The sequence below is a fragment of the Salvelinus alpinus genome, chromosome 22 (genome assembly GCF_045679555.1).
Source record: "Salvelinus alpinus chromosome 22, SLU_Salpinus.1, whole genome shotgun sequence".
Classification (NCBI taxonomy): domain Eukaryota; kingdom Metazoa; phylum Chordata; class Actinopteri; order Salmoniformes; family Salmonidae; genus Salvelinus; species Salvelinus alpinus.
The window spans coordinates 2,103,585-2,120,119 of NC_092107.1; the positions used below are offsets into that span (position 1 = coordinate 2,103,585).

Genomic DNA, 16,535 nt, shown 5'->3' on the forward strand with positions numbered 1-16,535 from the left:
TTCTTCAGTTTATTTTCGTAAATAATTTAACACTTATTTATCTTAAAACTGCATTGTTGGTTAAGGGCTTGTAAGTAAGCTTTTCACTGTAAGGTCTACTACACCTGTTTTATTCGGCACGTGACAAATAAAATTATAGTTTATTTTAGTTTTGAGTCTCCCAGTCCCGGCCGCTGAAAAACATCCCCACAGCATGATGCTGCCACCACCATGCTTCAATGTAGGGATGGTGCCAGGTTTCCTCCAGACTTGGCATTCAGGCTAAATAGTTCAATCTTGGTTTCATCAGAAAAGAGAATCTTGTTTCTCCTGGTTAGAGTCCTTTAAGTGGCTGAGGAGTGGCTTTCGTCTGGCAAAGGCCTGATTTGTGGAGTGCTGCAGAGATGGTTGTCCTTCTGGAAGGTGACCATCGGGTTATTGGTCCCCTCTGACCAAGGCCCCTCACCCCCGATTGTTCAGTTTGGCCGTGCGAGTTGAGTTGAGTCTCATAGCAAAGAGTCTGAATACTTACAGTACCAGTCAAAAGTTTGGACATCTACTCATTCAAGGGATTTCTTTAATTTGACAATTTTCTACATTGTAGAATAGCGAAGACATCAAAACTATGAAATTACACATATGGAATCATGTAGTAACCAAAAAAGTGTCAAACAAATCAAAATATATTTTAGATTCTTCAAAGTAGCCACCCGTTGCCTTGATGACAGCTTTGCACACTCCTGGCATTCTCTAAACCAGCTTCATGAGGTAGTCACCTGGAATGTGTTTAAATTAACAGGTGTGCCTTGTTAAAAGTTAATTTGTTGAACTTCTTTCCTTCTTAATGTGTTTTAGCCAATCAGTTGTGTTGTGACAAGGCAGGTGTGGTATACAGAAGACAGCTCTACAGTGGGGAGAACAAGTATTTGATACACTGCCGATTTTGCAGGTTTTCCTACTTACAAAGCATGTAGAGGTCTGTAATTTTTATCATAGGTACACTTCAACTATGAGAGACGGAATCTAAAACAAAAATCCAGAAAATCACATTGTATGATTTTTAAGTAATTAATTTGCATTTTATTGCATGACATAAGTATTTGATACATCAGAAAAGCAGAACTTAATATTTGGTACAGAAACCTTTGTTTGCAATTACAGAGATCATACGTTTCCTGTAGTTCTTGACTAGGTTTGCACACACTGCAGCAGGGATTTTGGCCCACTCCTCCCTACAGATCTTCTCCAGATCCTTCAGGTTTCGGGGCTGTCGCTGGGCAATACGGACTTTCAGCTCCCTCCAAAGATTTTCTATTGGGTTCAGGTCTGGAGACTGGCTAGGCCACTCCAGGACCTTGAGATGCTTCTTACGGAGCCACTCCTTAGTTGCCATGGCTGTGTGCTTCGTGTCGTTGTCATGCTGGAAGACCCAGCCACGACCCATCTTCAATGCTCTTACTGAGGGAAGGAGGTTGTTGGCCAAGATCTCGCGATACATGGCCCCATCCATCCTCCCCTCAATACGGTGCAGTCGTCCTGTCCCCTTTGCAGAAAAGCATCCCCAAAGAATGATGTTTCCACCTCCATGCTTCACGGTTGGGATGGTGTTCTTGGGGTTGTACTCATACTTCTTCTTCCTCCAAACACGGCGAGTGGAGTTAGACCAAAAAGCTCTATTTTTGTCTCATCAGACCACATGACCTTCTCCCATTCCTCCTCTGGATCATCCAGATGGTCATTGGCAAACTTCAGACGGGCCTGGACATGCACTGGCTTAAGCAGGGGGACCTTGCGTGCGCTGCAGGATTTTAATCCATGACGGCGTAGTGTGTTACTAATGGTTTTCTTTGAGACTGTGGTCCCAGCTCTCTTCAGGTCATTGACCAGGTCCTGCCGTGTAGTTCTGGGCTGATCCCTCACCTTCCTCATGATCATTGATGCCCCACGAGGTGAAATCTTGCATGGAGCCCCAGACCGAGGGTGATTGACCGTCATCTTGAACTTCTTCCATTTTCTAATAATTGCGCCAACAGTTGTTTCCTTCTCACCAAGCTGCTTGCCTATTGTCCTGTAGCCCATCCCAGCCTTGTGCAGGTCTACAATTTTATCCCTGATGTCCTTACACAGCTCTCTGGTCTTGGCCATTGTGGAGAGGTTGGAATCTGTTTGATTGAGTGTGTGGACAGGTGTCTTTTATACAGGTAACGAGTTCAAACAGGTGCAGTTAATACAGGTAATGAGTGGAGAACAGGAGGGCTTCTTAAAGAAAAACTAACAGGTCTGTGAGAGCCGGAATTCTTACTGGTTGGTAGGTGATCAAATACTTATGTCATGCAATAAAATGCAAATTAATTATTTAAAAATCATACAATGTGAGTTTCTGGATTTTTGTTTTAGATTCCGTCTCTCACAGTTGAAGTGTACCTATGATAAAAATGACAGACCTCTACATGCTTTGTAAGTAGGAAAACCTGCAAAATCGGCAGTGTATCAAATACTTGTTCTCCCCACTGTATTTGGTAAAAGACCAAGTCCATATTATTGCAAGAACAGCTCAAATATGCAAAGAGAAATGGCAGTCCATCATTACTTTAAGACATGAAGGTCGGTCAATCTGGAAAATTTTAAGAACTTTAAAAGTTTCTTCAAGTGCAGTCGCAAAAACCATCAAGCGCTATGATGAAATTGGATCTCATGAGGACCGCCACAGGAAAGACAGAGACTTACCTCTGCTGCAGAGGATAAGTTCATTAGAGTTAACTGCACCTCAGAATGCAGCCCAAATAAATTCTTCACAGAGTTCAGGTAACAGACATCTCAACATCAACTGTTCAGAGGAGACTCCTTGAATCAGGCCTTCATGGTCAAATTGCTGCAAAGAAACCACTACTAAAGCACACCAATAAGAAGAAGAGACTTGCTTGGGCTAAGAAACACGAGCAATGGACATTAGACCGGTGGAAATCTGTCATTTGGTCTGATGAGTCCAAATTTGAGATTTTTGGTTGCAACAGCCATGTCTTTGTGAGACGCAGAGTAAGTGAGCGGATGATCTCCGCGTGTGTGGTTCCCACCGTGAAGCATGGAGGAGGAGGTGTGATGGTGTTTGGTGGTGACACTGTCGTGATTTATTTAGAATTCAAGGCACACTTAACCAGCATGGCTACCACAGCATTCTGCAGTGATACGCCTTCCCATCTGGTTTGCGCTTTTTGTTTTTCAACTGGACAATGACCCAAAACACCCCTCCATGCTGTGTAAGGGCTATTTGACCAAGAAGGAGAGTGATGGAGTACTGCATCAGATGACCTGGCCTCCACAATCACCTGACCTCAACCCAATTGAGATGGTTTGGGATGAGTTGGACTGCAGAGTGAAGGAAAATCAGTCAACAAGTGCTCAGAATACATAGGAACTCCTTCAAGATGGTTGGAAAAGCATTACTCATGAAGCTGGTTAAGAGAATACCAAGAGTTTGCAAAGCTGTCATCAAGGCAAAGGGTGGCTACTTTGAAGAACTTAAAATATAAAATATATTTTGATTTGTTTAACACGTTTTTGGTTACTACGTGATTACATATGTGTTATTTAATAGAAAATAGTAAAAATTAACAAAAACACTGGAATGAGTAGGTGTGTCCAAACTTTTGACTGGTACTGTATATGTAAATAAGGTATGCATGTTTTTTTTTAAATTTTTGATACATTTGCAAAATTTTCGAAAAACCTGTTTTCGCTTTGTTGTTATGGGGTATTGTGTGTAGATTGATGAGGAAAACATTTAATTTGATCAATTTTAGAATAAGGCTGTAACGTAACAAAATGTGGAAAAAGGGAAGGTGTCTGAATACTTTCCAAATGCACTGTATTCCTGACAATAACGACATTCTGCAATCTACCTCAGACTCATCCACTGTAGTACACCAGTATACTGTAAATGGAACACACAGTGCCTGATTAGCTCTTTACACTTGTACCAGTATACGGGTTCAAAATAGCAAATTTGGACACTGATACGCAATGTTCCCACCAAATGTTTTCCAGGAACTAAGCTAATTTCAGGTCTGCTGAGCGCAAACTTGAACGTTGTGATAATTCTGTGCGACTTCCAGTGCATGGTTACTGTGAACACTGAGGCTGTACCGGCTTTAAATTACAGTTTTAACAGTGGCCAAGTAGGCTACTGTGGCTATTTGATCATAATGTAGGCCTATCAGAGTGGCCTAACATCAAAAACTATAGAGAAAATGCATTCCATAACATTTTAACATGGAAATAGCTTGTCTATCATTCAGCCTACAGTAGCATCCAATGTGTGGTGTTCAATGTAGGCCTACAATCCATGAGACTTTTGAGAGAAAAAACATGCAGGGCTTGACTGTTTATCCACTTGTCGTTCAGACAAGGAGGTGACTGAAAATGTTGTTGTGTTGTTTGATGCAAGAAACCACTTTACAAAATAAAATTGATTATTAATCCCATACCATTATTACAGAGAATCAGACAAATTATGCTACCCTCTGCCTATTGGCTACTTCGCTTATTTAAGCCTGTCTCAAAATACAACACCGCCCCTTTAAGACAAAAAAAAGCGCTTTACCTGACTGGCTTTTTAAAGATGTCTAGAAATGTACACATTTTGTGCTCTTGTAGGAAGCAATCATGCTCCTATTTCTGACTACAAATGATCTGTAACTGGGCTAATAACTCACCAAATAGGAAAGGACATGAACAAAATGTGCACACTTGGCTACACGCAGCTCTCGCTTTGATCTCAAAACAACTGCATCTACTCACGACCCCTCATGCTGTAAACACAGTCCAGTTCAATGTAAATGGCACAGATACATATATGGCAATGGTGTATTTGCATATAGACCTACTGCAGTTCTGATTGGTTATGCCGCACCTGTCTGTGTAGAGTACGGACTGAGTCCTGCGCAACAGAAATCCTCTGCCGATGTATTCTGCCGACAACATAATCTCTTGCATAGTTAGTTTTGTTTCGGTATGTTGCATTGAAAGTGGCTAATATTGTGTTGATTCGATCACAAATGTCACATTGAAGGGAAATGTTGATAGTGTTAACAGGGAAAACTCTAGAAAGTTGACTGAAGGTCAATCTCGTGCTTCTCTCCGTGGGCTGATATTCTTCTGTGCTCTGCACGGCAGTCCAGGGGAGCTTCGCGGCAGTCCAGGGGAGCTTCGCGGCAGTCCAGGGGAGCTGCGCGGCATTCCAGGGGAGCTTCGCGGCAGTCCAGGAGAGTTTCGCGGCAGTCCAGGAGAGCTTCGCGGCAGTCCAGGAGAGCTTTGCGGTAGTCTTTGGGCTACCGCTCGCCCATGCACGCACGCAGCTTAGAGGGAACAAGCGTCTAAATTGGAACGCAGTGGCTGTACAGTAACATACAATATATAATGTCAAAGCTCAAGGTCTCCGCTTCACAGCGCAGTATTGGTTTTGACTGACAGCCGTTCTGAACTTGAGCACCGCGCACGGCAAGAAGTTGCCCCCCCCCCCCCCCGCTAATTAGGCAACTTTTGCACATTTTGGTTGTTAGAGAGGGAAATGCTGTAAATAAAGAGGACTCAATGTATTTTGAAAGATGAGACATTGACGATTATAACAAATGCCGCTTTGATGTCATACAAGCAAGCCAAACACCTGTTAGTCCAGCTGTGGCAAGCCAAACACCTGTTAGTCCAGCTGTGGCAAGCCAAACACCTGCTAGTCCAGCTGTGGCAAGCCAAACACCTGTTAGTCCAGCTGTGGCAAGCCAAACACCTGTTAGTCCAGCTGTGGCAAGCCAAACACCTGCTAGTCCAGCTGTGGCAAGCCAAACACCTGCTAGTCCAGCTGTGGCAAGCCAAACACCTGCTAGTCCAGCTGTGGCAAGCCAAACACCTGCTAGTCCAGCTGTGGCAAGCCAAACACCTGCTAGTCCAGCTGTGGCAAGCCAAACACCTGCTAGTCCAGCTGTGGCAAGCCAAACACCTGCTAGTCCAGCTGTGGCAAGCCAAACACCTGCTAGTCCAGCTGTGGCAAGCCAAACACCTGCTAGTCCAGCTGTGGCAAGCCAAACACCTGCTAGTCCAGCTGTGGCAAGCCAAACACCTGCTAGTCCAGCTGTGGCAAGCCAAACACCTGCTAGTCCAGCTGTGGCAAGCCAAACACCTGCTAGTCCAGCTGTGGCAAGCCAAACACCTGCTAGTCCAGCTGTGGCAAGCCAAACACCTGCTAGTCCAGCTGTGGCAAGCCAAACACCTGCTAGTCCAGCTGTGGCAAGCCAAACACCTGCTAGTCCAGCTGTGGCAAGCCAAACACCTGCTAGTCCAGCTGTGGCAAGCCAAACACCTGCTAGTCCAGCTGTGGCAAGCCAAACACCTGCTAGTCCAGCTGTGGCAAGCCAAACACCTGCTAGTCCAGCTGTGGCAAGCCAAACACCTGCTAGTCCAGCTGTGGCAAGCCAAACACCTGCTAGTCCAGCTGTGGCAAGCCAAACACCTGCTAGTCCAGCTGTGGCAAGCCAAACACCTGTTAGTCCAGCTGTGGCAAGCCAAACACCTGTTAGTCCAGCTGTGACAAGCCAAACACCTGTTAGTCCAGCTGTGGCAAGCCAAACACCTGTTAGTCCAGCTGTGGCAAGCCAAACACCTGTTAGTCCAGCTGTGGCAAGCCAAACACCTGTTAGTCCAGCTGTGGCAAGCCAAACACCTGTTAGTCCAGCTGTGGCAAGCCAAACACCTGTTAGTCCAGCTGTGGCAAGCCAAACACCTGTTAGTCCAGCTGTGGCAAGCCAAACACCTGTTAGTCCAGCTGTGGCAAGCCAAACACCTGTTAGTCCAGCTGTGGCAAGCCGTACACCTGTTAGTCCAGCTGTGGCAAGCCAAACACCTGTTAGTCCAGCTGTGGCAAGCCAAACACCTGTTAGTCCAGCTGTGGCAAGCCAAACACCTGTTAGTCCAGCTGTGGCAAGCCAAACACCTGTTAGTCCAGCTGTGGCAAGCCAAACACCTGTTAGTCCAGCTGTGGCAAGCCAAACACCTGTTAGTCCAGCTGTGGCAAGCCAAACACCTGTTAGTCCAGCTGTGGCAAGCCAAACACCTGTTAGTCCAGCTGTGGCAAGCCAAACACCTGTTAGTCCAGCTGTGGCAAGCCAAACACCTGTTAGTCCAGCTGTGGCAAGCCAAACACCTGTTAGTCCAGATGTGGCAAGCCAAACACCTGTTAGTCCAGATGTGGCAAGCCAAACACCTGTTAGTCCAGATGTGGCAAGCCAAACACCTGTTAGTCCAGATGTGGCAAGCCAAACACCTGTTAGTCCAGATGTGGCAAGCCAAACACCTGTTAGTCCAGCTGTGGCAAGCCAAACACCTGTTAGTCCAGCTGTGGCAAGCCAAACACCTGTTAGTCCAGCTGTGGCAAGCCAAACACCTGTTAGTCCAGCTGTGGCAAGCCAAACACCTGTTAGTCCAGCTGTGGCAAGCCAAACACCTGTTAGTCCAGCTGTGGCAAGCCAAACACCTGTTAGTCCAGATGTGGCAAGCCAAACACCTGTTAGTCCAGATGTGGCAAGCCAAACACCTGTTAGTCCAGCTGTGGCAAGCCAAACACCTGTTAGTCCAGATGTGGCAAGCCAAACACCTGTTAGTCCAGATGTGGCAAGCCAAACACCTGTTAGTCCAGATGTGCACTTCACATTTCCATATCATAAAACTCATGCAGTATACAGTGTCATCGTTCATATTCACAATGCTTGGTGTACAGATACAAGATGACATGGCGTCATACCCTAGGTTGTCCTGAACACAATGAGCTTGTTTGTGGTATTGTAAAGACATTTGGCGGGGAACACGCACCTGAATGCACTTGTGACTCTATTCTATGCACACCAAAATGATGATCTGCTTCTCTGAATTGCCTTGTGAAAGCCTAACACTGTTAGATCATATTTTGTAACTTAGCTAGCCATGTTGGCAATAAACCACGCTTTCAAATCATGCCCAACTGACCAGATTGCAATTTATAAATGGACCATTTTTGGAATGCGTAAACAGTAATTGTGTAAAGGCAGGGATGCAGGGCTGTGCTCCAAATAAAATGACCAGTCTGCTTGCTCTAGTTCCTCAACAGCACAGCAAGGAGAGCTCAAAATAGTACCTTCTAGTTGAAGACTCTTCTTTGAGCCATAAAAGTGAATTAAAATGACTTAGGAACTGCGTACACTGGAGAAGTGTGTGTCCACTTGGAGACACCAGTTAGTCCTCTCACTCAAACCCTTGTCATTGTTTGTCTTATGTTGCACCTACCCCACATTTTCCAGGAATAGTCTTATGTTACTGAATGCATCCAGAGTATTTTCAGATTTAGTTATCAACAAACGTGGCGAAAAGTACAGTAAATGTATAATACACATAAAATCAACAGTGTAATGTTTGGATTCAGTCTTGTTCCAGATTCATTGTTTTGTCCTCACCTTTAATCTAATAATTTCCCCATTCATCTCCAAACTTATGCATATGCTTTCCATATTTCTTCTGTAAGACACATTTCAATTTAGCCCTATAGGCCAACTGGAACGACTGTAAGGAGGTAAAGGGTTATTATGTGTATGTTATTATTTACCTGTAGGCATGTATCTCTGGGTTGGCAATCATGATGGACTCCAGGTGGAACCTGCCATCTCCCAGGTAGCTATAAATACAAACACAACACACACAGAGGCACAGGATGAGAGAAATACAAACACAGTAAGACAAACACACTCCCTGCATACCTGTGGTGGAACAACAATTCTCTCTCCCTCCCCATCTGTCCTTCCTCTCCACCCCCCCACCCCTCTCTCCTGGTGAAACAAAGTGGTCTCAGAGGACCTATGCCTGGGGTTCAGGGGTTCAAGGTGTGACCAGGGGCTGCTGATGTATAGGAACACTGCCGAACACCACCCCTGTGATGACCCCATGTTGTTTATCCACTACCAGGCTTTTCAATTAACCCAGGGGTTTTATTAGTCGGCCCACCGAGACCAGTGATGGGGCAGGGTTCAAGGGGCGCACACACACACACACACAATTATCATCCCAGGGGGTGTTCTGGGAGGAGGCCTGCTATTGGCTGAGTGAGGGGTCCAGGCCTCTGTTACCGTGGCGAGTTCGCGGAGGCCCAAGGGGAGAATTAGCCAGCGTTTAGGAAAGTGTGTGTGGAACGGGCTGTGGGTGAGCATCCACAGGGACCGCCAGGAGCCACAACTAACCTCCACACAGACAGGCAGGCCTGCACGCATAGACACACACACACAAAATAACACACACCCACGCACTAGTGGTCACAACCTGCAGTCCCCGCGGTTATATCTGGGTTTAGGGTCATGAAATATTGTGTGGATGAAGGGCGGGTGGGTTGAATTAAGAGAAAGCGATGCATAAAACAATCCATAAATGTATAATTATTGTGCAATTCACATTTATAGGCTACATTGAGGTTTTTCTTTCATTATTTGTAACTGCCATTAGTGTATAAGCCTAATCTTTAGGGCCTAACTGTACGTGCACCAAATACACGGCAATCACCAAATACACGGCAATCACCAAATACACGGCAATCACCAAATACACGGCAATCACCAAATACAGTGGGGCAAAAAAGTATTTAGTCAGCCACCAATTGTGCAAGTTCTCCCACTTAAAAAGATGAGAGAGGCCTGTAATTTTCATCATAGGTACACTACAACTATGACAGACAAAATGAGAGAAAAGAAATCAAGAAAATCACATTGTAGGATTTTTAATGAATTTATTTGCAAATTATGGTGGAAAATAAGTATTTGGTCACCTACAAACAAGCAGTGTGACTGTTTGAGGTTGTGGACAGGTGTCTTTTATACTGATAACAAGTTCAAACAGGTGCCATTAATACAGGTAACGAGTGGAGGACAGAGGAGCCTCTTAAAGAAGAAGTTACAGGTCTGTGAGAGCCAGAAATCTTGCTTGTTTGTAGGTGACCAAATACTTATTTTCCACCATAATTTGCAAATAAATTCATTAAAAATCCTACAATGTGATTTTCTGGATTTTTTTTCTCATTTTGTCTGTCATAGTTGAAGTGTACCTATGATGAAAATTACAGGCCTCTCTCATCTTTTTAAGCACAATTGGTGGCTGACTAAATACTTTTTTGCCCCACTGTACATGGCAATCACCAAATACACGGCAATCACCAAATACACGGCAATCACCAAATACACGGCAATCACCAAATGCTTTTGGGAATTTGGGCAGAAAAAGTTAACGTCGTTCCACTGAGGCAAAAAGGACATTGTCAGAGTTTAATTAAATAAGAGAAAAGCTGTAAAATGGAGATTTGAAAATAAAAGAGAAGGGAGGGCCAGAACAGTAGTCTAATGTTTGGGAAACATGTTGTGTGCCGACTACAAATTCAACAGTCACAAGATGGGGACATCAAATATGGAATGTCAAAGGACCTATAACTGTTCTGAAATCATCATGAGAGGCCGCAGTGGTTCGCGTACATCCATACCCACGTATCAGTCAGAGCCGGTCCTAGTCTTATCCACACATTTTACCATGGGTTGTAGAGAAAATGTTGCAGTTTTAAACTAAGTTTGCTGAAATTCTACAAATTTTGCCATGGGGAAAGATTTTTTCTCTCTCACATAGCCTAATATAATATTAACTCCTGCAGAAAAATAATACATCAAATGTACATTTTTACTTGGGAACAGGAGTGGTGAAATATGATTTATTTACCGTCTGTTAAGGTGCTATCTTTATCAGTATCATAAAACCTGCATGTATTTCAACCACAAAAAGACATGCATCCAAGGCGATCTGAAATCTTGTCAGAAACATGTTGGGTCGTTTTCACAGCATTTCATTCCCTTCAAATCTATCAAACTGATGTCATTTGGACATTTTGCACAGAAAATCTTAGCCATTTTTTGTTTGTTGTGTTATTGCATTTTCTCCCTGGTCCCTAAACGTTTGGCTGCACAAGAGAAGCACGGATAAAATCTCAACCTTACAGATGTCACCTGGATTGAAGCATTCATTCTATCGATGTAGGACATTTTCTGGTGAGCAAGGGTTTGTTTAGTCTTCTAGGCCAAGATAATCTGCATGTATCTAACTACAGACTAAAATCAACAGACTAACATTTACTAAAAATAGCCTACCAAAATGTTGGCAATTATAAACAAAAACATAGCTTAGGTTTAAAAAAAAACACAGGCCCCAGATTTTCAATTTATCTCAGTCGGGTGGTTGCGGATGGTCTATTAGCAATTGCGGTTGGGTGAACAAACAGCTGACCCGCGCACCACTAACACACACACACTCAGTCACTGAGACTAGATTGTGTGCGTGGCGATGTGTGTGTATCTGTGTCTTTGTGTGTATAGCAGGGTAAAAGCAGGGTAATTGTGAGCCAAGAAGAAAATGAAAGACGAGTGATGACTATTGTGCCGAGTGCTTGCTTTTCCAAGGTCCCTCTATAATCACACTGGCTACAATGAGCCTCCTGCTTTTCAACATCACACCCTGCATGTGTTTCTCTGCTTTAAGAGGATAGCGCTCTATAGCACTCCTATGAGGGCCTTTGTTATCCTATCATTCATATTGCATTGTCCTTTGTAGGAGAAGTGAGTGTTGCTGTGCTATAATAGTGAACACTGTGCTGTATGTCCTGCATTATGCATCAACACACTCTGATTCTGCTCTTAATATGTCTGCAGACATTCGGAGGATTAGACTTGAGGGCATCTGCTACTAAAGCTATTCTTATAGCTGCTCTGTTCTCAGGCATTCAGCCATTTTAACATACTTCTCTTAATTACTGAAATCATATAGATTATATCATGTATTAAGACATAGGGCATCTCAGAGACTAATATACCATCCCTCATCCCACAATGTCCCAGCTACACTCAACTGAAGTCATTTCAACTTCTACATAATAGATATCGCAGCAATAGGTCCCTCCGATGCACTTTACAAATAAATGTTTGAACACAATAAGAGACAAGCATTTAGTTGACTTATGAGAGACAGTATTGGAGGCTGAGAGATATTTCAAACTATTCATAAATGTCAAATCTGGTATATGCAAACTAAAATGAATTAAGTGAAATGTAATCCATGGACCATGATACTTCAACAGCCCTTATTTCTATCCATTATTACTGACTATTATATTTTGTTGACGCCTCCTGCTGGTTTCCCGTTTCCAGGGTCTGTACTCAGGTATGAGCTGGTTGTATGCTGCCCCTCAGAGCACTGACATGAGGAGAGAGTGAGATGGAGAGGGAGAGAGGGAACTAGAGAAGGGGAGAGGTGGAGAGAGGGGGAGAAAAGTGGGGAGGGAGAAGGAGAGAGTGGGAGAGAAAGGGTGAGAGACTCCGGGAGCTAATTCTCAGTCAAGATAATCAATTATTTCTCCCATCTCACCCCCACCCGCCCCTACACACACATCAAAGACACTCCACTTTAGATTAGTGGGCAAAGTGCAAACACACCCGACACACGCACGCACACACACGGCTTTGCTCTCCCGTGAGAGTGGGTTCCTATAATGGCTGTCTCTCCTCTACTTATCTGGCCAATCTAATCCCATACACTGGGAGGGGTGTGTGGGTATCATAACATAAGTACAGCATGGCTATTATTAGGAACCCACTATGTCTTAAAATGCAAAGGATTGTGTGTCTATGTTAATACACTGGGGTCGTTTTCTATGTGTACTCACTGTCGCCTGAGCCTGTTAGTGTGTATGAGCAGGGCTGGGAAGTAACGGATTATTACATGCAACTGATTACAAAAAACTGTAACTGTAATCTGTTACGTTACCAGCAAACATATTGTAATCTGATTACAGATCTTTTGAAAAAGTAAATGATTTATTCTAGGACTACTTTTAAATTCAGAAAGGCTCTTTGCGGAAAAAAATGGACACCTTTGTTTTCTCAATAACATTCAAATCAGCATTTTAAATTTGTCAAGTTTAAGTTTGTTCCGCCTAAGCGAGTCTGACCGCAAGTCAGAGACAACTATGATGACACACCTTAATGTTTTTGATGGATCGCGGGAAAAGAGCAGGAATAGGCTTCTGTAGGTTTCAGCCCAAGCGGTGTCTTCCAATGGTGCGAATTCTGTCGGCATCCAAACATTATCCATCTTAAATAAACGCTTGGCGGTAAGGACGACAGCAGTGTTGTAGCCTACAGGCGATGCGGATATCACTTATTGTTGATAGGCTATCTACATAGAGCATTGATGTGAATCACACTGCTGCTCTTTCATTTAGCTATTTGCGCCTTAAGGATTGTGGTGGTTATGTGTATTTTAACCCCAAAATTAAATTTAACAAGTTTAAAATGCCTATTAATCATTGTTTTTGCGACCAGTGGACAGCCAGTGAAACATGTGCTCTTGCAACAGCTGCATAGTGCAGATCCCAGCCTTTGGAATAAATGTTTGAGGGAGTTCCTCCCCTTTAAACTTCTCTGTGGTATTGTGCTCCATACTGTCAAAAACGTGTTAATATTAAGAAGACCATGAGTGGGGCTTATGCTCATGTAAAACAATTTGGCTAATATATACTTCCAAGTCCTATTCTTGAAGACCAAGGAGTATTAAATGAATGCTAATGACTGGAATTCTGACAGACTTTGGGATTTAATATAAAGACATAGCCTAATTGTATTATTATCTGTAGTAAAAAAGCAATGGGTTAGAAGAAGCCTACATAACCACCTGTAAAGTAAAATGCAACATCCATTTATGGCCAGCTACAGTTGAAGTCGAAGGTTTACATAGACCTTAGCCAAATACATTTAAACTCAGTTTTTCACAATTCCTGACATTTAATCCTAGTAAAAATTCCCTGTCTTAGGTCAGTTAGGATCACCAATTTATTTTAAGAATGTGAAATGTCAGAATAATAGCAGAGAGAATGACTTATTTCAGCTTTTATTTCTTTCATCACATTCCCAGTGGGTCAGAAGTTTACATACACTCAATTAGAATTCGGTAGCATTGCCTTTCAATTGTTTAACTTGGGTCAAACGTTTCAGGTAGCCTTCCACAAGCTTCCCACAATAAGTTGGGTGAATTTTGGCCCATTCCTCCTGACAGAGCTGGTGTAACTGAGTCAGGTTTGTAGGCCTCCTTGCTCGCGCACACGCTTTTTCAGTTCTGCCGACACATTTTCTATGGGATTGAAGTCAGGGCTTTGTGATGGCCACTCCAATAGCTTGACTTTGTTGTCCTTAAGCCGTTTTGCCACAACTTTGGAAGTATGCTTGGGGTCATTGTCCATTTGGAAGACCCATTTGTGATCAATCTTTAACTTCCTGACTGATGTCTTGAGATGTTGCGCTTCAATATATCCACATAATTTTCCTCCCTCATGATGCCATCTATTTTGTGAAGTGCATCAGTCCCTCCTGCAGCAAAGCACCCCCACAGCATGATGTGTCACGTTCTGACCTTAGTTCTTTTGTTATTTCTTTGTTTTAGTGTGGTCAGGGCGTGAGTTGGGTGGGTTATCTATGTTTGTTTTTCTATGTTAGGTTTTTCGTTTGGCCTGATATGGTTCTCAATCAGAGGCAGGTGTTAGTCGTTGTCTCTGATTGGGAACCATATTTAGGGAGCCTGTTTTCTATTGTGTTTTGTGGGTGGTTATTTTCCGTATCAGTGTTTGTTCCATACGGGACTGTGTGTTCGGTTTTAATTTATTCTCTTGTTCCTTTTGTTTTTCTGTGTCCAGTGATATTTCATTAAAATATATTATGGACACATACTACGCTGCGCATTGGTCCGACATTTCTTACTCCTCGTCAGAGGAGGAAGAAGAGAACCGTTACATGATGTTGCCACCCCCGTGCTTCATGGTTGGGATGGTGTTCTTCGGCTAGCAAGCCTCCCCATTTTTCCTTCAAACATAACAATGGCCAAACAGTTCTATTTTTGTTTCATCAGACCAGAGCACATTTCTCCAAAAAGTACCATCTTTGTCCCCACTTGCAGTTACAAACCGTAGTCTGGCTTTTTTATGGCGGTTTTGGAGCAGTGGCTTCTTCCTAGCTGAGAGGCCTTTCAGGTTATGTCGATATAGGACTCGTTTTACTGTGGATACAAAAACTTTGTACCCGTTTCCTCCAGCATCTTCATAAGGTCCTTTGCTGTTGTTCTGGGATTGATTTGCACTTTTCGCACCAAAATACGTTCATCTCTAGGAGACAGAACACGTCTCCTTCCTGAGCGGTATGACGGCTGCGTGGTCCCATGTTGTTTATACTTGCGTACTATTGCTTGTACAGATGAACATGGTACCTTCAGGCGTTTGGAAATTGCTCTCAAGGATGAACCAGACTTGTGGAGGTCTACAATTGTTTTTCTTAGGTCACGGCTGATTTCTTTTGATTTTCCCATGATGTCAAGCAAAGAGGCACTGAGTTTGAAGGTAGGCCTTGAAATACATCCACAGGTACACCTCCAATTGACTCACATTAGGTCAATTAGCCTATCAGAAGCTTCTAAAGCCATGACATAATTTTCTGGAATTTTCCAAGCTGTTTAAAGGCACAGTCAACTTTGTGTAGGTAAACTTCTGATCCACTGGAATTGTGATACAGTGAATTATAAGTGAAAAATTCTGTCTGTAAACAATTGTTGGGAAAATGACTTGTGTCATGCACAAAGTAGATGTTCTAACTGACTTGCCAAAACTATAGTTTGTTAATAAGAAATTTGTGGAGTGGTTGAAAAACGAGTTTTAATGACTCCAACCTAAGTGTATGTAAACTTCCGACTTCAACTGTATGTAACGTCTAACATTGATTTATCCTGCAATAGATGTCGTTCAATTGGTAATATACATTTTTTGTCTTCTTCTCAAGGCGTCAGTCAGCATGCTTCAGTTTGGCCGAACTTGGCTGGGCAAACCGAACAAGTGTGCTCGCATACTCGCTTAAAAGACCTTCACTTGAAAAATGAGAAGAAGTGTGCGTCTGTGTGTGAGGACTAGGGAACAAGAGGAGAACACAGACACTAAGTGCATCTCCAGCCCCTCCAGTCCTGCTGGCAACATTCCTACTCTTATGTAACTCTCTGATTGACAGGGTGACCTTTCGTCACAACCCTTCTTCAAAACTAACGGCACAGGCAATCTAAAGCCCATCACAGTAATTGTACTGTATGGTCTACAGTAGTGCCTCTGTCACACAGGAAAGTCTTGTATCTATTGCACATGCCAGTGGATGTGTGGTGTTTAGCAGGTAGTTGTGTTGCATAGTATACCAAAACTTCAAAAGTAGATACTTGAATCTGAAAAACAGTTTGGTACTAGATTGTGTGTTACTTTCCGTACTTCTGTCAAATGTGTCTCAAGTCATATACAGATTGAAAGGATCAAGTCTGTCCAGTAATTTGTCTGAATCTTCTCAAGGGGGGAGAAGCAAGCTAGACAGGCTACTTGCAGCATGCAGCTGACACAGGGCAAGCCACCTATGAGAAGCAAGCGAGAAGAGAGAGAAAATGCAGAC

At 43.4% G+C, this 16,535-nt stretch overlaps 1 protein-coding gene across 2 annotated transcripts in view; it reads right to left on the reverse strand.

The window, feature by feature from the left end:
* LOC139548764 (2-(3-amino-3-carboxypropyl)histidine synthase subunit 1-like) overlaps positions 1–16,535 on the reverse strand; it is a 127,458-nt gene that overhangs the window by 23,912 nt on the left and 87,011 nt on the right. For both annotated transcript variants that reach the window (XM_071358583.1, XM_071358582.1), the window contains exon 7: positions 8,603–8,671. In XM_071358583.1, the coding sequence (XP_071214684.1) occupies positions 8,603–8,671 (69 nt within the window). The remainder of the gene's footprint in view (positions 1–8,602; positions 8,672–16,535) is intronic.